A 22744-nucleotide genomic window follows, 5' to 3' on the forward strand; every position below is an offset into this window, starting at 1 on the left:
AGCTCAAACAGTTTTGTATTTCAGTATTGATGCTGATTTTTGTGTAGCGGTAGCGGAAATGGTTTCCAAGGTAGTGGAAATAGTCAACATTTTCCAATGTTCACCATTAAGCTGTATTTCTGGCATTGCAGAGGGATTGGCTGGTGCCTGCTGAGCGAGCATTTCGGTTTTCTGGATGTTCAGTGAGAGGCCAAGCTTTTCGTATGCTATTGTTAAGGTCCTTAAAGTCTTCAGGGCAAGTCCAGAGAAGACATAATGGAGAATGTGATGGAACAGCTACATGCCATCTCAAAAAAGGTGTTTTATCTTTGCTTCCAACAGCAGCAGAACCATTGGGAGAAGTGTATCAGCCCAAAAGGATTACTTTGAAGGAGATTAGTGTAAAATTGTTGTATCTTAATAAAAATATCTTTTTATGAATACAAGTTGGATACTTTTTGAACACACCTCGTATACAGAAAGATCTGTCAGTTCTCTTCTACTACTACTTTTTGTTTCATCTATGACACAGAATTACTGTAATATATTTTCTGATTGTTCATCCAAAGAATTTCTTGATAATTATTTCATGGTTTCAATTCATCGTTAGTTTTATACATAACTTCAAGATTGCAATATTTCAAGAGAGAACGTAATCTATTAAGGTTGAAAGAAACTACAACAGTATTATTCTCCCCAAACATGCTGTATCAATTGACTATGTAGTTCAATTACAAGCCTTTCCACAATTACTTTAGTATCCATTATTTTCCTCATCCTAATCAAGGACAGACTGCCTTTTTCTGTTCCTTGCTTGATCCTCCCTCTCCCACCCTTCCTACCTCTCCCGTTCTCCCTCCACCTAAACATGGCCATGAAGACACCAGTCTCCTCCACTTGTGTAGTTTTCAAGTGAAGCCATGAAGGTATATGGTGAGGCCAAGAGACCCTGAAATAAAAATAATAATAAAAAAATGATGGAGTATTTTTAGGCTTGAACGGATCATACAACCCAAGCTTGTGCCGTTTACGGTTTCCAACTGGCCTCATTCGCTCCTCCTCCTCCTCTTCCTGCCTGCCCTGCTTCATCCTGTGCCTAAGAGCCCACACACTTGTTAACACTTGGGATTCAAGAGGCAGCCTGGGAAAAATGGACTGAAGCCAAAATCAGGGAGAGTGCCCACGTGCTTCCTTCCCTTCCCTTAGTTCCTCAGGAGAGGCCAGTGATGACACAACTATCCCCAGCCCCCACCTTCTCTGACCTGCTGGATTTGGCTGCCTCCTCTTCCTCCTTGCAATCCAGGCTGCAAAGGAGGGTTCCATCCTCGACTCAAGAGCAAGCAGGGAATGAGGGATCCAAGATTGTATTTCAAGTCCCCTCTTTTTGTGAGAGCTTAGATCCTTCCTTCCCTGGAGCCCCAGGCTAGGTTGTAAAGGGGGAGACTGCAAATAGGGGATTGAGAGTAGCCTCCTAAAGATCAGATAAGGAAAGAAGAGTCCAATGCTGGGAAAAGAGAGGGACTTGGAAGATGGAGCTCTAGCATCAGCAGCTTCAAGCCCAGGTAAGGAAGGAAAAATCCAACATTCCTATTCCTTTGCCTGACATTGGATTCTTCCTTCCTTGCAGCCCGGGATGGGTGGGGTGGTGGAGATCAGAAGCGGCCCTAGGTAATTTTGCTGTGTAGGCGAACCTAGTGGCCGCGCCCCCCCCCCCCCCGAAGGCCCCGCACTTACCAGCGGTGGCGGGAACCATCGGCTCCCGCCCCGCTGAACACAGAAGGCCTCAACTGAGGCGAGCAAAGCTCTGAGCATGCGCATGAGTCCCGTCGGCCAAAATAGCTGATGGCACTCTTCTGCGCATGCGCAGGATTTCGCTCGCTCCTGCGGTGACGTAAGGCACGCAGCGTGCCTTACGTCACCATGCGAGCAAACCCCTGCGCAAGCACAAAAGAGTCCCATCGGCCATTTTGGCTAATGGGACTCGTGCGCGTGCGCAGCGGGTCTCTTGCTCGCGCGGCACTGGTAAAGCACCCAAGCCGCCCGTCCGCACGAGCGATGGAAGCCCTGTGCACAGGAGCCCAATGCGTCACCACGCGAGCGAGCGAGCGACCCTCTGCGCATGCATGGAAGGGTCCCATCGCCTATTTTGGGCGATGGGACCCTTCTGCGCTTGCGCAGCGGGTCCCTCGCTCGCGCGGCAAGGGTAAAGCACCCAAGCCGCCCGTCCGCGCGAGCGATGGGGCTCCTGTGCGTTACATCACCGCGCAAGCGAGCGACCCTCTGCGTATGCAATGGGACCCTTCCACACATGCGCAGTGGGTTCTGCCACGGAAAATTTTAATAGAGGTGGCGGTGGGCGACGGTGGGGCCACGGCGGCACCAAGTTTTAATAGGGGCACCTCAAGTGCGCCCCCACTCCCCTTTGTGTGTGCCAGCGGCAGCCGCCTACTTGGCCTCGCCATTGGACCGCCTCTGGTGGGGATGGGTGGTCTGGGTTGCAAAGCTGGAGACTGCAAATGGAAATGTGTTCCGGGAGTAGTAGCCTCCTGAAGATCAGGTAAGAAAGGAAGAGTCCAATGGTGGGAAAATGCAGGGAGTAGAGAAGGCACCATTGGATGAAGACGCATTGCTAGATTTGTTGGCATTGCAAAGAGTTGTAAATATGATGATTGTTTAAGTTTGTGGTACCAAAGACTCGGATATGTGAATGAAAGATTTTGGTTTGAAGCTGCTCACTTCAGCAGTGGCATGGATTTGCAAACTTGCTGTGATAAAGAAGAGTGCACACTTTGCAGACAAGCAAACGGACAAGCAAACACACTTCTCCTGAAAAGCTGTGTGATGGTGACTGAGCTCATTTGCAGTAATGTTTCTGGGACTATGAGAGATTCCTCAGTTGCTGGGAATAGATATTTCCTGCAGGATGACAGCAGGATATTTTCATTTGTATTTCTGATTAAGAGAAAAGTTGTAATTTAGGAAAAATTACAGGAATTTTTGTCAGCTGAAAGCAGTGGGTTTAACCAAATGTCTGAAAAATTAAGAACCAATCATGGAGGTGAATCCTGTGGAGACTTTGCTGAGAATCTTTTGAAACAGTTCTGTCATGAGAGGACAGTGTCTCTTTTTTGCACCCAAATTTAGTTGCTGAAAGACACGACAGGAGGGCTTCGATTAAGATGGTCAGGTGCACACTGTTGGATGGCATTGCCTAGGAATCTATGGGCTGAAGCTAATGAGTTGCAAAACAGATTGCCCACAAAAGCAGAGGCTCTTACATCCTATGAACTGTGGTAGGAATGTCCTCCTAACACAGCACATTGGAGAGTATTTGGCTGCAAAACTTGTCAGTCTGTTCCAAAAGATAAAAGAGGCAAATTTGACAGAACAGCACAGGAAGGGATTCGAATCAGATTTCCTATTAGAACCAAAGGATACTGAAGTCTAAGCCCACAAACTGGAAGAGTTCCTCAAGGAAAAGTGATCAACATGGATGAGAATTGTCAGTCAGCTGAATGTTCCATCAAGTCTGTATACTGTAGTCTGTGGTGGAGGCTCCTTCTTTGGAGGCTTATAAGCAGAGGCTGGATGGCCATATGTTGGGGGTGCTTTGAATGCGATTTCCTGCTTCTTAGCGGGGGGTTGGACTAGATGGCCCATGAGGTCTCTTCCAACTCTACTATTCTATGATTCTATGATTCTGTGATTCTACTGGCTTGAAAACCCTCCTGCTCACTGTAGCTGAGATTTCAGAAGGAGATGCGGGAATGGTGCCTCCCAGGAACTGAAGAACAGATGGCACGGTGGAACCCAGGAGATGACAAAGACATAATCGATCTTTGGCTTCTTTTGTCAATACAAGAGAGACATATGAGATATCATCTAGGAATTAAGTTCAGAAATTGGCAATGTTTGAAAGAGAGAAATGTAGCAATAGAAGAAATAGATTGTTTTCAGAAGAAGGATACTTTGACAATTGTTAAGGAAGGAAAAGCCCAAGGCTGGGCAAAGGGGGTGAGGGTGGGAGAGGCAAAGTTGGATCCTCCCTTCCTTACCAGCTTTTGAGGAGGATGCTGTCACTATCCTCCTTTACATCCCATCCCAGCTTGGGCCTGCAGGGAAGGACCGATCCAAGGTCACGCAAAGAGAGGGGGCTTGAATGACAGTGTTGGATCACTCTTTCCTTGCCTGCTTTTGAGGCGAGGAAGGAAGCCCCATTTGCAGCCTGGATTGCAAGGAGGGGGAGGCGGCTGAATCCAGCAGGTCAGAGAAGGTGGGGGCCGGGGATCACTCTGTCATCGCTGGCTCTTCGTGGGGAAGCAAGGAAGGAAAGGAAGCCCTTGGGCGCTCTCCTTCAGACTGGGCCAGTGGGAGAGGAGCACTCTGAGCCCATTCTCCCCGGATAGTTGGCTACAAAACCTCGAGTGCTAACAGGAGCCTGGGGTCCAAATAGCAGCTGCTGAAGGAAGAAGGGACGGGGCGGCCGGTGAAAGGCCAGGGATTCAAGACAGGTCTGGTTTCTCCCGGTTGCTCCCGGTTGCTCCTGTCCTCCGGGAGTCTAATGCGCACCCTATTTTGGGTGAAGACATTGAGCCAAAAAAGTTGTGCATTGGACTCAAGTAAATTCCAGATGGCCACAGAGTATGATTAAAATCTTATGTAACCTAAATAGCTACTTACATAGTAAAGAGTGATGGAATCAGGGCACCGGACAAAACAACAAAACTACAGGCTCCCCAACCTCAAAATTTGACAACACAACCCATCATCCACAGCTCTAGGTTGATACAACAAAAAGAAAAGAAAAATAAAGTCCTAATTAGAGGGAAAGGAATAATTGTTTTTATCCAATTGCTGCCAGTTAGAGGGCTAAGCTCCGCCCACTTGGTTTCCTAGCAACCTACTCAGCCCAGGGGACAGGCAGAGTTAGGCCTCAGGCCTCTTCCACACAACTATATTACCCATTTATAATCTTACTAGCTGTGCCCGGCCACGTGTTGCTCTATGCTTCTATTATTATTATTATTATTATTATTATTATTATTATTATTATTATTATCATCATCATTATTATGTAGAGGCTGGATGGCCATCTGTCAGGAGTGCTTGGATTGTGTCCTCCTGCATGGTAGAAGGAATACCACCACTACCTCAACAATTTCTCACCAACACCACCAGACAACGCCACAGCAATGCGTGGCCGGGCACAGCTAGTACATTATAACAGAAAGAAGGAAGAAAGGGAAAATTGAGAATATAGAGAAAATGGCCTTAATCCCCTTTGTTTATCACAAGCATTGAAGTCCTCATTCATTTCTACACATAGCAGCTACAATGCTTTTCTCCAGGACCGAGCCTTTTCTTCTTGTCTATGGCCTTGTCCATGAGCGATTCCTCCTCCAACTTGCAGGAACAACAGCAGCCTTCTGTGCTTTCCTTTTTCCTCAGTCAGGGATTTTCACTCTCATTGGGGCACAAATGGCGGTGAATTCTTGTCCCGTCGTCCTCACTAAGCTCAACCCACCATCTTCAAGGGAAAGCTCCACCTCTATCCAGATCCTGCTTTTCTAAGTGTTCTTGTCATTGTCTTGTGCACTCCATTTTCTTCTTCAACGGGTCAGGCACCAAGTCCTGGTGGATCTCAAATGTTTCTTCCCCAGTGAGTCAGATTTTGATTTTTAACCAGAGTTCGGTAGATTTGTAACTCCTTTGACAATCTTGCAAATCTGACAATTCAAACTTTTACAGACTTCTCGGTACTTGGGGGATTACATAGCTTTGCAACTCTGCCATTTTTTCCCTACTTCAACCTTTGATATTGAGATGTCTGGACTTATTTCGCTGCACAGACCGCAAGGGCTTCTCAGGAGTTGTTCCGGGTTCTCCTCCTCCACCCCAAAGTTACGAACATATTAGCGGGTGTTCCCGAAAGTATGTTAGTTGGTGAATCACTTACTGCATATTATTGAGCTTTTCCTCATGTCTTGGTGTTCTTTCCAAAGCTTTTCCCGCTGTGTTGGTGTATGAGACGGTGGCAGTCCTGCAACGGTCCTTCAAGCGTAAAGAAGAGACAGCCATCGTCCTTGAATATTGTTTCACAGACACGGCCGTTCTGGGAAGAAAGGAGGCTCAGGCAATAAGGCCCTGCGCTCACTCCCTCCTTCCTCTGGGTCCCTGCTCTGTTATGGTGGCTTCACTGACCAACTGTCAACTACCAACTGCCTTTTCTTCCTTCCGCTGCACTGTCAATCACCCTTCCAGCATTCCATTCTCTCCCCACCTGAACCCCTGACCAAGAAACCTCTCCGACATGAAAGAGCACAAGTTCCCATCTAAAGCGCATGACATTACACATGGCAAGCAGGGAATGACGTAATAAGTCATGGGAAATATATTGATCCTGTCCCTATAACCATTAGTGTGACATTTCTATCTATTCTTTTTGTTTAGTCAGCATAAAAAAATTGTAACTGATCTTCAAATAGAGGACACCTGTGGAAATAAGGGACACCTAGTAATCTTAGGCACTCAATGGTTTTTAGAAATGGTATTTTTCAACAAAAACAATACTAAAAGTTCATTTTAAAGCCAAACTCTAAATCTGTGCAATTTGGTATACTTCATCTCCTCTTTAGGCTCTGTTAAACCTTTTCAGCCACGGAGCCCTTATTGAAGCAAAAGTTTCTTGTAAAGCACCAAGAAATATTTATATATTATTTATTATAAATAATGTATATGTATGAGGCATGGGCAAACCTTTGGACACATTGTATTTCAAAATTTGACAGACAGGCCGGTCCAGTGGCAGATGGATGGAGAGTGTCTGTGTGTGATCAAATGGAAAAACACATGAACAAATTCATTTTAGTGCAAAAAGAAATAAATAAAAGAAAGAACAATACAAAATTTCAAATGGAGAACAGCTTTAACCAAGATACATTTTACAGTAATCAGTGGAAGACCCCAGGGGCCATCCAGTTCAACCTCTTTCTGCCATGCAGAAGAAGAAAAAAGTCTTGATTAGCACTGAATTGCCTTGCAGCTGAAAAGACAATGCGAGGGAATGTGCATTGCACTGGCCTGGAATTTATTACCTGGAGGCGCCCTCTGTGTAGTATTGACCAGGGCAGAAGAAAGAACTCTTGTCTGTCGGAGGCAATGTTGCCATTGGCAAGCTGGATTAGCATTGAATAGTCTTGCAGCTCAAAAGTCCATGTGAGGGAATGTGCACAGAGGTGGCTTGGCATTTGTTGCCTGTAGGCACCCTCCAGATGGGAGAAAGGACTCTTGATTGTTGGAGGCAATGTTGCCCTTGGACAGCTTGATTAGCATTGAACTGCCTTGCAGCTGCAAAGTCAGTGTGAGGATATGCATAGAGTTAGCCTGGCATTTGTTGCCTGGAAGCATCCTCTCTGGAATAATGTCCAGATAAGAGAAAGAACCCTTGTCTGTTCAAGGCAATGTCTGTTCCTCCTCCTTGCAATCCAGGCTGCAAAGGGGGCTTTTATCCTCTCCTCAAGAGCAGGCAATTATACTATTTTCTCCACAAAATAGCATTTTGCTTCTCCATGAGTTGTAAAGGTAAAGGCTTTCCCCTGACATTAAATCTAGTCCTGTCTGACTCTGGGGGTTGGTGTTCATCTCAATTTCTAAGCCAAAGAGCCAGCGTTGTCCGTAGACATCTCCAAGGTCATGTGGCCAGTATGACTGCATAGAGCGCCATTACCTTCCCGCCAGAGTGGTACCTATTAATCTACTCACATTTGCATGTTTTCAAACTGCTAGGTTGGCAGAAGCTGGGCTAACAGCAGGAGCTCACTCTACTCCCTGGATTTGAATTGTCGACCTTTGGGTCAGCAAGCTCAGCAGCTCAGTGGTTTAACCCACTGCGCCATTGGGTGCTCTTCTCCATGAGTAGCTTGTTAATTTTTCAATTGTCCCCATCTTGTCTTTGCTGCCAAGAGCTGGAGGCATATTTTCCATTGCCCTTGACTTCAGGTTAGCATTAAGAGAATGGTGGAACAAATATCTTTTGCATCTTCTCTGCTGACAAAAGTATTCCAGAAAGCCACAAAAAAATTCTGACAGAGACCAAGGCCAGTGTAATACATAGGACCTTGAGATTGCTCTGTTCACATTATTTTCTTCATATTGGTTACTTGTAGCTCCTGTTCTATGAACCAGAACAAAAAAAAAAACCCACTTTCTCAAATTAGGACCATAGTCTTCATTTTCAGATAAAAGACAGATAGTAGGCACTTCACAAGGACTGAGAAGGATATCTTTGCAAAAAACATGGCAAATCTAATCATGACGGTTTTAAATTAAGCCCTTGTGGGTTGGAGGTGATAGCTCAAATATCTGTCCAAAAGCAGACTCTAAACACAAATATGTGAACTCGAGAAGAGAAGCTGAGGGCGAGGATGGGAGCCACAACTAGGGCTGGATCTATACTGCCCTATATCCCAGGATCTGATCCCAGATTATTTTCTTAACCCAGGTTATCTGGCAGTGCAGACTCACATGATCCAGTTAAAAGCAGATAATCTGGGATTAATTCCTGGGAAAAAGAAGATCCAGTCTAACTCAACAGTAAAATAAAAAAATGTTAAAAACAAGGATTTAGGCCTCTTCTATACTGACATAGAATCTAGATTATCCAAGTGGATAATCCACATTATCTGCTTTGAATTTGATTATATAAGTCAAAACTGCCATATAATCTAGTTCAAAGTAGACAATCTGGATTTTATATGGCAGTGTAGCAGTGTAGCAGAGGCCTTAGATATCAATACTTCACTTGAAGATTCTGCACTGAGCCGGGGGTTGGACTTGATGGCCATGGCATCCCTTCCAAGATTGCAGCCTAAGAAACATTAACTTTATTTTATCAAATATCAGGCTGTGATCATTGCTCCAAGGCAAAATAAATAGTGATGAACCTTTGAATTCTGCCCACAAAAATGTTACCTCATCACACTAGAGCTTGGATCCACTTTAAATCCACTTTAGGGAGGTGGCTTAAACAGGTCAGCCAGACAGGTCCTGGGCCTCACCAAACTACAAACCCCAGAATTCTGCAGGAGACAGAAACCGGATTTAAAGTGGATTCATGCTTAGTGTGACTGAAAATGTTACTTGATTTCTGTTTCAGTTTCAGTGTTTGTGCTCTACTTTCCCTTTCAAAAGAAAACTCTGATAACATCCCAAGACACGTATAATAATATCAGGCATATAAACTATACAATTAAAATATTATCTAACAAGAACACCACTGCGATGGCATCAGTCAGATTTAAACTGAAATCTATGATGGAAAAATATTGCTCAATATAATACAAAAAACACTAAGCACTGGCAGATAATAAACTGTGACTCATTTTTAAAGTACAGTAGTCTCACTTATCCAAGCTAAACAGGCCGGCAGAAACTTGGATAAGCAAATATCTTGGATAATAAGGAGGGATTAAGGAAAAGCCTATTAAACATCAAATCAGGTTATGATTTTACAAATTAAGCATCAAAACATCATGTTATACAACAAATTTGACATAAAAAGTAGTTCAATACGCAGTAATGTTATGTTGTAATTACTGTATTTATGAATTTAGCACCAAAATGCTATGTTGGAAACCACCTCGAGTCCCTTGTGGAGATAGGGCGGTATATAAATGAAGTTTTATTATGATTATTATGTTCACCCAGCCTCTCTTTAAAAGCCTTCAAAAAGGAGCATCATCCTCTTGTACATGACACACACAGGACATTGGGACACATAGCCATTTACATTCCACCTAAGGGGTCACCACCAGTATTTCCTCCTCCCTAAAAGCAAGATCTTTACAGTCTCAAAGTGCCCTGCCAATTTGTTGGCATGACATTGTTGCAAAATCTCTCCCTTCAATTTGTCAGGCAGGTAAATCTTGTCCCCTTTCAACCCACCGCCCCTTGTGTTCCTTGAGCTAGGTGTCTCAGTCATTTCTTTGATCTAAGTGTTTAGCTTTGGGCTGTTTTGTTGGAGTGGGGGTTTCCTTTTGTTGGGCTTGCTTCCTGATAACCATCCCAATCCCAATTGTTGTGGAGTAAATAATGTGCCTAGAGCCCCAGATGGCTTAGTGGGTTAACCCCTTGTGCCAGCAGGACTGATGACTTGAAGGTTGGGTTGGTGACCTGAAGGTTGCCGGTTCGAATCCAACCTGGGGAGAGCATGGATGAGCTCCCTCTATCAGCTCCAGCTCCATGCGGGGACGTGAGAGAGGCCTCCCACAAGGATGGTAAAAACATCAAAACATCTGGGCGTCCCGTTGGCTACGTCCTTGCAGGCAGTCAATTATCTCACATCAAAAGCGACTTGCAGTTTCTCAAGTCACTCTTGACACGAAAAAAAAATGTGTCTAATACCTTTCTCTGCATGGTGTGCTGAAGAAGCCTTGACAAACATTTTCTTGACTGGAAAATATTTTGATTTAAAATTGAATTTATCTTTTGAGTAATTCTAAATCATGATGGTCTGCTGGCATTCCTTAAGGTAGGTAAAGGTTCTTTCTGACATTAAGTCCAATCGTGTCTGACTCTGGGAGTTGGTGCTCATCTCCATTTCTAAACTGAAGAGCCGGCATTGTCCGTAGACGTTACCGAGGTCATGGAGCCAGCATGACTGCATGGAGCGCCATTATCTTCCCACCGAAAGGTTGGCAGTTCAAATCCGGGGAGCTGAGTGAGCTCCCGCTGTTAGTCCCAGCTTCTGCCAACCTAGCAGTTCGAAAACATGCTAATGTGAGTAGATCAATATGTACCGGCTTCAGGCAAGAAGGTAACGGCGCTCCATGTAGTCATGCCGGCCACATGACCTTGGAGGTGTCTACGGACAACACTGATTTTTCAGCTCAGAAATGGAGATGAGCATCAACTCCCAGAATCAGACATGACTAGACTTAACGTCAGGGGGACCTTTACTTTTACCTACACTGCCATTTAATACAGTTCAAAGCAGATAATCTGGATTCTATATGGAAGTGTAGATGATGCGGCCTATGTGGCCTATATATTGTATTGTAATTTGCCTCTGCCGGGATAATTCTTTCCTTTATATCAGCATAAGCCCCAGGAGAAAAAAATGTCATCACCAAGATGTTCATCTCAGCTGTAAAACGCACCTGAATGTATTACTAAAATGGGGAATTGGGGGGGGGGGGAGAGATTTGATGGCCAACTGACATTCTTTTTTTTAATCTGCATGATTCACAGAATTGCAGGATCTGAGGGCCCTTCCACATAGCTGTATACAATCCACATTGAATTGGATTATATGGCAGTGTGAACTCAGGCCCTTTCTACACAGCTGTATACAATCCAAATTGAACTGGAATATGTGGCAGTGTTAACTCAGATAACTCAGTTCAAACCCGATATTGTGGATTATCTGCCTTGATATTCTGGGTTACAGTAGAGTCTCGCTTATCCAACCATCGCTCATCCAACATTCTATATTATCCAATGTAGTCTGCCTTTTAGTAGCAATGTTTGTGTAGTCAATGTTTTCAATACATTGTGATGTTTTGATGCTAAATTTGTAAACAGAGTAATTACCACATAACGTTATTTATTTATTAGTGATATTTATATCCCACCCTTCTCGTCCCGAAGGGGACTCAAAGGTTACTGTGTACTGAACTACTTTTTTGTGTTGATTTGTTATAAAACATGATGTTTTGGTGCTTAATTTGTAAAATCATAACATAATTTGAGGTTTAATAGGCTTTTCCTTCATCCCTCCTTATTATCCAACATTTTTGCTTATCCAACCGTTCTGCTGGCCCATTTATGTTGGATAAGTAAGACTCTACTGTATATGGCTATGTGGAAGGGGCCTCAGATAACCCAGTTTTTGTGTGTGTGTGTGTGTGTGTGTCAGGAGTGACTTGAGAAACTGCAAGTCGCTTCTGGTGTGAGAGAATTGGCCATTTGCAAGGACGTTGCCCAGGGGACGCCCAGATGTTTTTGATGTTTTTATCATCCTTGTGGGAGGCTTCTCTCATGTCCCCGCATGGAGCTAGAGCTGATAGAGGGAGCTCATCCGCGCTCTCCCCGGGTGGGATTCTAACCTGGCGGCTTTCAGATCAGCAACCCAACCTTCAAGTCACAAGGCTTTAATCCACTACACCACCGGGGGCTCCAGATAACCCAGTTGAAAGCAGATATTCTGGGTGATATAGCCCCTTCCACACAGCCATATAACCCAGAATATCAAGGCAGAAAAATCCCACAGTATTTGCTTTGAACTGGGTTATCTGAGAACACTGCCAGATAGCCCAGTTCAAAGCAGAAAATGTGGGATTTTATTCATCTGTGAGGAAGGGCCGGGCTGTGGCGCAGCTGGCTAGTAACCAGCTGCTATAAATCACTACTGACCGAGAGGTCATGAGTTCGAAGCCCGGGTCGGGTTAAGCCTCCGACCATTAATAGCCCCGGCTTGCTGTTGACCTATGCAGCCCCGAAAGACAGTTGCATCTGTCAATTAGGGAAATTTAGGGACGCTTTATGCAGGAGGCTTATTTACAACACCATAAAACTGCCAGCAAAACACGAGGAAAGGAATGAGGAAGTACAGCCACTAGTGGACAGTGAAGCAACAGCTCCCCCTGTGGCCGGAATCGTGAAGCTGGAAAAATGTTAAAAATGCCTCTGAGTCTGTCTAATGTATGTTGTTTGTCTGTTGGCATTGAATGTTTGCCATATATGTGTTCATTGTAATCCGCCCTGAGTCCCCTTCGGGGTGAGAAGGGCGGAATATAAATACTGTAAATAAATAAATAAATAAATAAATAAATAAGGGCCCCAGTTCAAAGCAGATATTGTGGGATTTTCTGCCTTGATACTCTGGGATATAGGGCTGTGTGGAAGGGACCAGAGTGAGACTGTGTTTTCTTAACACATTTAAAATGTTTCTTAACTGAAAGTGAACACTCCTGGAAAACGTGTGAAGGTGTGTAAACTTGTGGTGTTACAGTAGAGTCTCACTTATCCAACATAAATGGGCTGGCAGAACGTTGGATAAGCGAATATGTTGGATAATAAGGAGGGATTAAGGAAAAGCCTATTGCACATCAAATTAGGTTATGATTTTACAAATTAAGCACCAAAACATAATGTTGTACGACAAATTTGACAGAAAAAGTAGTTCAATACGCAGTAATGCTATGTAGTAATTACTGTATTGAGTTGTTGTATGTCTTTTGGGCTGTGTGGCCATGTTCTAGAAGTATTCTCTCCTGACATTTCGCCCACATCTATGGCAGGCATCCTCAGAGGTTGTGAGGTATGGAATAATAATAATAATAAAACTTTATTTATATACCGCCCTATTTCCCGGATGGGACTCAGGGCGGTTTACAGTCATAAAAGCAACACAAACATTACATAACAACATAATACACATTATTAAACAAAGTAAAATAATACAATTATAACAATAAATCACACTTACATGACCAGATCAAGGGGACGGGAACCATAAACCCAATATATTAAAATGTATCATTTTAGGCTAGGGGAACCTCTGAGGATGCCTGCCATAGATGTGGGCGAAATGTCAGGAGAGAATACTTCTGGAACATGGCCACACAGCCCGAATGACATACAACAACCCAGTGATCCTGGCCATGAAAGCCTTCGACAACACAATTACTGTATTTACGAATTTAGCACCAAAATATCATGATGTATTGAAAACATTGACTACAAAAATGTGTTGGATAATCCAGAACGTTGGATAAGCGAGTCTTGGATAAGTGAGACTCTACTGTAATTGGAAGTGTTAAAACTTTTAAGGAAAGGGGAAACCATTCAAGCCATCCCCTCAAGTGGCATGGCTGTGTGGAATTCCAAGGCGCATCCCACTTCCAAAGAGGACAGGCCTCTTTTCTATTGAGGTGGATGGGCCAGCTATGTCCTTCCCGCCCAGGGCGGGGCCACAGGCTGCCTGGCTTCTTGGGGCGGGGGAATAAAAGGGCAGCGAAGGACGGGAGGGCTCTCATTGCGAGACCCTGAAGCCACCACCATCATGTCTTTGGAGGGACTGAGGTGCCTGGTGACGGGAGCCGGCGGCTTCCTGGGCAGACGGATTGTGCGCCAGCTGCTGGAGGAAGGGCGGGAAGGAGACGGGCCGGCCGAGGTGCGCGCCTTGGACAAAGCCGTCGGGCTGGAGGCTCGGGAGGAGTTTGGCGGTAAGGGCGGCTCAGGAAGGCGCCTCCGCCACCTTCCCCCCAAATAGAAGGGGCAGGAGGACCTGGGTGTAAGTCTCCTCAGGGAATATAATACAGCATAGCCCAGGGGTCCCCAAACTTTTTAAACTGGGGGCCAGTTTACTGTCCCTCAGACTGTTGGAGGGCCGGACTACAGTTTTTTAAAAAACTACGAACAAATGTATATGCACACTACACCTATCTCATGAGCCTGCTTTTGGCTAATAAGATGGTCAATGTCCAGTTCCATATTTGATCCCCCAGGCAGGAATCAGCCAGGCCTTGAAGCTGCAAGGCTTTTCAATATTAATCAAGGTGGTCAATTGAAACATTCACATTGGCCTTTAACAGAGAAGAGTTTTTTTTCTCCCACCCTGGACCTTCCACAGATATATAAACCTTCCTTGCCTAGTTTCCAACAGACCTCACAGCTTCAAAGAAATTTAGCAATGTGTTTCCTTTAGGAATACTGCTGTATGACTACTATTACAACAGCAGCAGCAGCAACAACAAAAAATACTAATAATAGTATTTTAAATGTATGATAAAGCTCAACTCAGTATTTCTCTTTTTTTTCAGAGGCCCCTTCCACACAGCCCTATATCCCAGAATATCAAGGCAGAAAATCCCACATTATCTGAGTGTGGACTCAGATAACCCAGTTCAAAGCAGATATTGTGGGATTTTCTGCCTTGATGTTTTGGGATATAGGGCTGTGTGGAAGGGCCTGTAATATGTGAAGAAAGGTGACTTAGGCCCCTTCCACACAGCTGTATAAAATCCCACATTATTTGCTTTGAACTGGGTTATATGCCAGTGTGGACCCAGATAACCCAGTTCAAAGCAGATATTGTGGATTATCTGCCTTGATATTGTGGGTCACATGGCTGTGTGGAAGGGCCCTTAGTGGCTAAATGCATTGCGTAATTATAGCAGAGTGATGTCACTTTACCTGCCTTGGTTCCATCCTATGAAACACTGGGATCTATAGTTTGGTTTATAACCATTTCCCATGTTGATCACCTTTGCCTGGACACCTCCACTGTGTCAATATACTGCATTTCCTGGGTTGACTTACTAGAAGCAGCTTTGTTTAACCCAGTCTGGGAAAGACGCCTGTGGCTTTTGTGGCTTTCCCCCAAAAGTTTGATTTCATATTATTTTGTTTTATCCTATTTTCCCTTGCAGTTTTTATATTAATTTTCAACTTTTAATTTCCTCTTAATCTATTGCAGTGTGGGAGGAGAATTGTATAATTATGTTATACAACCAATTTTAAATTACTTTATAGCAATTTTTGACATGCTAAATGCCCCTAGTTGATTCCTGTCTGATATGGGTTGAAATTCTGTGTTCTTCTTGAATTTGAAGGCTTTTAGTGATTGTTAAGAAAGGTTGTTGTGAGTTTTACAGCCTGTCTGGCTATGCTCCAGAAGCATTCTCCCCTGACATTTCGCCCACATCTATGGCAGGCATCCTCAGAGCCTCTGAGGATGCCTGCCATAGATGTGGGTGAAATGTCAGGTCAGAATGCTTCTGGAGCATGGCCAGACAGCCCGGAAAACTCACAGCAGCCCAGTGATCCCAGCCATGAAAGCCTTCAAAACAATGTTTGTCTTGATGACTGAAGCAGCGGGCGGGGGAGGGACTTTAGGGGCCCACTCGCCGTTCTCCTTTTCCTCTCCTTTCTTCCTCATCTTCCAAAGCGGCGGGCAGAGGAGGGCCCGCTCGTCGTTGTCCTCCTATTCCTATTCCTCTCCTGCCTTCTCTTCCAAAGCGATGGTGGAGGCTGCTTCGGGAGAAGAGGAAGGAAGGCGAGGAAAAGGAGGAGAGCGAGCAGGTCCTAAAGTCCCTCCTCTGCTCGCCTGCTGCCAAGCCAGCAGAAGCAGCACCGCTTAAGAAGAAGCAGTACAGTAGCAGCAGCAGCCTTCCTCCTCTTGGCTGTTCCTCCCTCCCGCCCAGGGTAGGCCGCGGGCCGGATAGATGGCCTCAGGGGGCCTCATGTGGCCCGCGGGCCTTAGTTTGGGGACCCCTGGCATAGCCTGTCACCCAGGTTTTCTTTTAAAAAATGGTATTGTTGGGCAGGTAGCAGCCGTCCTGCTGGACAAGTTAAACATGAGCCAACAATGTAAGGCGGCAAAAAAGCGAACGGGATTTTGGCCTGCATAAATAGGAGCCCCGGTGGCGAAGTGTGTTAAAGCACTGAGCTGGAGACCGAAAGGTCCCAGGTTCAAACCCCGGGAGCGGCGTGAGCGGCCGCTGTTAGCTCCAGCTTCTGCCAACCTAGCAGTTCGAAAACATGCCAATGTGAGTAGATCAATAGGTACCGCTCCGGCGGGAAGGTAACTGCGCTCCATGCAGTCATGCCGTCCACATGACCTTGGAGGTGTCTAGGGACAACGCCGGCTCTTCGGCTTAGAAATGGAGATGAGCACCAACCCCCAGAGTCAGACATGACTGGACTTAATGTCAGGGGAAAACCTTTACCTTAAATAGGAGTCTAGTGTCTAGATCCAGGGAAGTCATGCTCCCCCTCTATTCTGTCTTGGTCAGACCATACCCGGAATAGGTAAAGATAAAGGTTTCCCCTGACATTAAGTCCAGTCGTGTCCGACTCTCGGGGTTGGTGGTCATCTCTATTTCTGAGCCGAAGAGCCGGCGTTGTCTGTAGACATCTCCAAGGTCATGTGGCCGACATGACTGCATGGAGCTTCCTTCCCTTCCCTATTGATCTACTCACATTTGCATGTTTTTAAACTTCTAGGTTGGCAGAAGCTGGGGCTAATAGCAGTAGCTCACCCTGCACCCTGGATTCAAACCGCCAACCTTTTGGTCAGCAAGTTCAATAGCTCAGCGGTTTAACACGCCGCGCCACCGCAGTTGAAAGGAGATGTTAACAAGCTTGAAGGTGCCCAGAGGAGGGCGACTAAAATGATCAATGGTCTGGAGAACAAGCTCTATGAAGAGCGGCTTAAAGAGATGAGCGTGTTTAGCCTGCAGAAGAGAAGGCTGAGAGGAGACATGATGAGGGCCATGTATAAATACATGAAGGGAAGTCATAGGGAGGAGGGAGCAAGCTCGTTTTTTGCTGCCCTGGAGTCTAGGACATGGAACAATAGCTTCAAACTACAACAAAGGAGATTCCACCTGAACATTAGGAAGAACTTCCTCACAGTGAGAGCTGTTCAGCAGTGGAACACTGCCCTGGAGTGAGGTGGAGGCTCCTTCTTTGGAGGCCCTTAAACAGAGGCTGGATGGCCATCTGTCAGGGGTGCTTTGAATGTGATTTTCCTGCTTCTTGGCAGGGGGTTGGACTGGATGGCCCTTGGGATCTCTTCCAACTCTATGATTCTGTGCCACTATTCATTGGCTTACAGCCTAGGAGCTTGCCATCAAGTGGTAGGTACACCACCACTTGGTACCATAGTTATGCTCCTACACTGTATGTAAAGAATCATTTGCCACATACTCTACCAAGCAATTTTGAAAAGGATGCTTTTGAACAGGAAATTAATTTGGTGGGAGGGGCAGTCAAATAGACCTTGAATTCTTAGTTAATATTTGAGTTATCTCCCTGTTGATTTAAGAACAATTTCACAGTATATGACTTCTTTACTGTATTTAGAGGTGTTGTAATATACAAATCAACATGCTTGATCATAGAGCTTTGTGCGTATTATTTAAAGAGTAATGCTGCGAATCTGGTGCTCTAGTTATTTCGGGTAAAATCCAGACAATGCTTGGATGTGTTGTCAAAGGCTTTCATGGAAGGAAGCATTCTCTCCTGACGTTTCACCTACATCTATGGCAGGCATCCTCAGAGGTTGCGAGGTCTGTTGGAAAACTATGTAAGTGGGATTTATATATCTGGAAGGTCCAGAGTGGGAGGAAGCATTCTTGTCTGCTTGAGGCAAGTGTGAATGGTGCAATTGGCCACTTTGATTAGCATTGAATGGCTTCAAAGTCTAGCTTCTTCCTGCCTTGGGGAATCCTTTGTTGGGAGGTGTTAGCTGGCCCTGGTTGTTTCATGTCTGGATTTCTTCTGTTTTCTGAGTGGTGTTCTTTATGTACTGGCCTGATTTTAGAGCTAAAACCTCCCAACAAAGGATTCTCCTCAACATTTTCTCCTCAATCTCTCTGGAAGTTAGACATTGCATTTTAGTAGCATTGGCATTGGGAGGATAATGCAGGAGAGCTTGGGAAACACCTTCATTCAGGCCCCTTCTATACTGCCCTATAAAATCTGTTTTGAACTGTATTATATGGCAGTGTAGAAGGAGCCTCAGTGTCAGGCAGCAGCAGCATATGCACAGTAATCAAAACAATTAAGATCCTGAACTGGGAAAGAATGGGATTTTGGGTTGTTGTATGTTTTCCGGGCTGTATGGCCATGTTCCAGAAGTATTCTCTTCAGACGTTTCGCCCACATAGATGTGGGCGAAACATCAGGAGAGAATACTTCTGGAACATGGCCATACAGCCCGGAAAACATACAACAACCCTGTGATCCCGGCCTTCGACAACACAATGGGATTCTGTTCTAGCTGATCGTATTGCTCTATTGTCGCAGTGTGTGCCTTTCTACAACACTCATGGGTCTAAAGCAGTGGTTCCCAACCTGTGGTCCATGGTCCTTCTTAAAGGCCCTTTCCTAAACTATAAACCCCAGACTTCTTCAGAAGAATTTAAAGTGGGATGCACACTTTGCCTGTTCTTTAAACAGTAGTAAGATAAAAGTTGCAAAGTAAAAATCTGTTATTATCTATGGCCTGCTTTATAATGTAGATGGTATTGCACACAGAAACAGTTAGTACATGGTAAACTCCACTGTTTGCTCTTTATTAAATGAATGGTACCCAATGGCTGTTCATCATATCTCATTTTGTTTCTTCCAGAAGTGAATACAAAAACCCTCTTGACAGTCATTCAGGGGGATATTCGGGACGTAGCAACTCTTCAGACAGCAGTCCAAGGCATCTCCCTCGTTATCCATACGGCTTGCATCATTGACATCTTAGGCCATGTGGACAAGCGCACACTCTGGGACGTCAATGTCCGAGGTAAGGCTAGATAATGTTGAGGCAAAACCATGGGGAACACATTTGTGAACTGACTTCTTCAAGGCATTTTAGGTTATTTTTATCTAATTAGAAATGGTCAAAAGCAGCACCAGCATTGAAAGGGGAGGGGTGCATTAAAAACATAATAAAGTGTCTAAACCTAGACACTGAATGAGATAGGATCAACTTGATTTACTTTGAGTTGGGCTCTGAATAGGTGAGGTTTTTTTCACCTCTGAATAGGCGAGTTTTGCCTTATAAAAGGAATGCATACTGACAGCATCTTACTTTTTCGGAAGCCAGCCCATGGGAGAGAAATCAGGTGCCATATAAAAATTTTCTTGGTGGGATATCATGGGGCATTTGCTGTAGCATGTACAAGTCTAGTATTTTCACTTTCCATCTCAGCCCACCAACTGCTTCAGTTGGTCGTTCATTATGATAAATCACACCTTCTTACAGTGCTGTCAGAAAGGATACCTATAACAGGAAAGGAAAAAGGAAAGGAACATGTGTGGCAATGATCTCTGGCATCCCTATGCTAAATGCCAAAAACAACAAAGAAGTTGGCCTGCCTTAACATGTCAACCCCTTGCCCCCAAGTTGTTGTTGTTGTTATTTGCAGTATTTATATTTCACCTTTCTCATCCTGAAGGTGACTCAGGGCAGATTACAATGCACATATACATGGCAAACATTCAATGCTATTAGACATACAACACATAGACAGACAGACACAGAGACAATTTAACATTTTCCAGCTTCCGGTTTCATGGGGGTATGCTTGATTCTGGCCACAGGGGGAGATGCCACTTCACCTTCCACTCGTGACACCAAGTCCTTGATGTAGTATTTATTTATTTATTTATTTACAGCATTTATATTCCGCCCTTCTCACCCCGAAGGGGACTCAGGGCGGATCACATTACACATATAGGCAAACATTCAATGCCTTTTAACATAGAACAAAGACAAACAAACATAGGCTCGGAGTGGCCGCGAACTCATGACCTTCTGGTCAGAGTGATTCATTGCAGTGATTGATTGCAGCTGCTCTCCAGCCTGCGCCACAGCCCGAGCCCTCTGCGCCACAGCCCGAGCTTCCTCATTCCTTTCCGCACACTACTGCGGCCGTGTTGAAGGAGAGCAGGCTGCCCCCATGGAAGTCGCTGGTCCCATTGTGCGAGGAGATGATGTGCAAGCAAGAGGCCAGCAAAGCGGGGGACTTCCTCAGCCGCTGCTCGCAGAGGTGGTCAATGTTGGCCAGGCTCAGGTGCAGGCGACCTCTGACCAAAGTCTCCATGCCGATGGGCTTCACAGACCCATGCTGGAAAGCATCCCCACTCGTGTTGCATCTTGCTTGTACTTCATGGCGAGGACCAAGTTGCCCTGCCCTCAGCTCAGAATGTCCTGTTGGGCCATGCCCAGGTTAGTCTGTGGCCCCTTCTACACTGCCATATATGCCAGTTTTAAAGGGGGCTAAGTCTCAGGTTAAGGTTTTTGGCAATGCTGAAGAATAAACTGATCAGGTTTTGAGGTAAACCTGGAAGAAACTACTGTGATGTTAGCTTGTGAATATGAAACATCTCCCTCTCTAGCTTCCTTCAAACTGTTCAGATTTATTTAATCAGAGTGAGCTTTACCGCAAATCAACTTGGTAGAATATAGTTATTAAAATTGGCAGTGTGGATGAACCTATATGACAAGTTTGCCTGCCTTTGTATAGGTATCGGCATGTGTATGTGGGTATTTGCATTCATTCTGCAGTGAGCCATGTCCTTTGCATCACCTTGCTAATTTATCTCTCTTTTGTGAAGGGACACAGCTGCTCCTTGAGAGTTGCCTCCGCAACAATGTTTCGTATTTTATCTACACAAGCAGCATTGAAGTGACAGGTCCAAATTGCAGAGGTGATCCCATCTATGATGGTGACGAAGACACAGCGTATGAGAGCACTCAAGGCTTTCTTTATGCTGAAACCAAGAGAGAGGCGGAGAAGTCTGTGCTGGAGATGGACGGCCTACCACTGAAGGATGGGAGCAGTTTTGTGACGTGTGCTTTGAGATCTATGTATCTCTATGGAGAAGGGAGTATTTTTCTTCAGGGACATCTCGATGAGAGTCTCCAAAACAACCGTACGTTTCTGAGGATCTCTCGGTCTCAGGCTCTTGTCAATCCAGCTTATGTGGGGAATGTTGCGTGGGCTCATATCCAAGCAGCTAAAGCCATGAGGGATCCAGAGAAAGTCAAGCGAATCCGTGGACGGTTCTATTTTGTCTCAGATGATACTCCCCATGTAAGCTATTCAGATCTCAATTATGAGCTGACCAAGGAACTGGGATTCAGTGTTGAACCCAAGTTACCTATGCCACTGACAATCTTCTATTGGTATGCTATGTTGCTGGAGACCGTGAGCTTCTTGCTTCGCCCTTTTGTGAGATACGTTCCTAGTGTCAATCGGTGCCTTCTCACTTTGCTGAATACCCCGTTCAGCTTTTCTTACAGGAAGGCACAAAGAGATTTTGGCTATGTGCCACGCTACAAATGGGAAGAAGCCAAGCAACTGACCAGTCAATGGATTGAGAAAGTAATTCCACTGAGGACAGCTTACCTGAAAAACAAAACTAACTAAGGCTGATCTCCATGAGGGAAAAGCAGATGATAGAAGCCAAAGTACAGAAATATGGGGAGTTATACGGAGGCAATGAAGCATCCAAAGTGAGATCCACATTCTGAAGTATGTGAATAAAAACATAATGCCTTTGCTTTGTTTGGGCTATTCCATTTTAATAAAGCTTTCTATGTGATTTGCCAATTTCTCTTGGACCATCTATCTTAACACCAGAAAATCCCAGTTCTAAGACATTTTAAAAGGTTATTAATGCATTGTGAGAGCCAGCATGTGTAGTGTAGTGGTTTTCACATTGGACTTGGATTCTGGGAGACCGGGGTTTATAACACTCATAGAAACCACTGGGATGACCTGAGGACCCTCCCACACAGCCATGTAATTCAGACTATCAAGGCAGATAATCCATAATATCTGCTTTGTACTGGGTTATCTGAGTCCACACTGCCATATAACCCAGTTCAAAGCAGATCATGTGGGATTTTATACAGCTGTGTGGAAGGGGCCTGAGGCCCCTTCTCTATTGCCATATAAAATCCAGATTATTTTCTTAGAACTGGATTATATGCCAGTGTAGACTCAATCCAGTTCAAAGCAGAAAATGTGGATTATCTGCTTTGATCATCTGGCAGTGTAGAAAGGGACTTAGCCTTAGAAGAAGGCAAAAACCCCTTTAAGCAAATCTTGCCAGAAAAACTCCATGATGTGTTTCCCTTATACTCACTACAAATAGTTTTTCAGGACCGTTCTAGAATTTGAACCATGTTCTCCGCAGTTGTATTCCAACACTGAACTCATTATAAACACATTGGATCTTACTTGATAGATTTGGC

The 22744-nt window shown here is 44.8% G+C and overlaps 1 protein-coding gene across 1 annotated transcript; it reads left to right on the top strand.

Moving 5' to 3' along the window:
* Positions 1-13997: 13997 nt before the first annotated feature.
* On the top strand, positions 13998-22097 carry hsd3b1 (hydroxy-delta-5-steroid dehydrogenase, 3 beta- and steroid delta-isomerase 1). The gene is made up of 3 exons (XM_062971803.1): positions 13998-14204; positions 19118-19282; positions 21100-22097. The coding sequence occupies exons 1-3, from the start codon at positions 14042-14044 to the stop codon at positions 21912-21914; spliced, it is 1143 nt and encodes a 380-aa protein (XP_062827873.1). The 5' UTR covers positions 13998-14041; the 3' UTR covers positions 21915-22097.
* The last annotated feature ends 647 nt before the right edge of the window (positions 22098-22744 follow it).

This window comes from Anolis carolinensis, chromosome 2 (genome assembly GCF_035594765.1).
Source record: "Anolis carolinensis isolate JA03-04 chromosome 2, rAnoCar3.1.pri, whole genome shotgun sequence".
Taxonomy (NCBI): domain Eukaryota; kingdom Metazoa; phylum Chordata; class Lepidosauria; order Squamata; family Dactyloidae; genus Anolis; species Anolis carolinensis.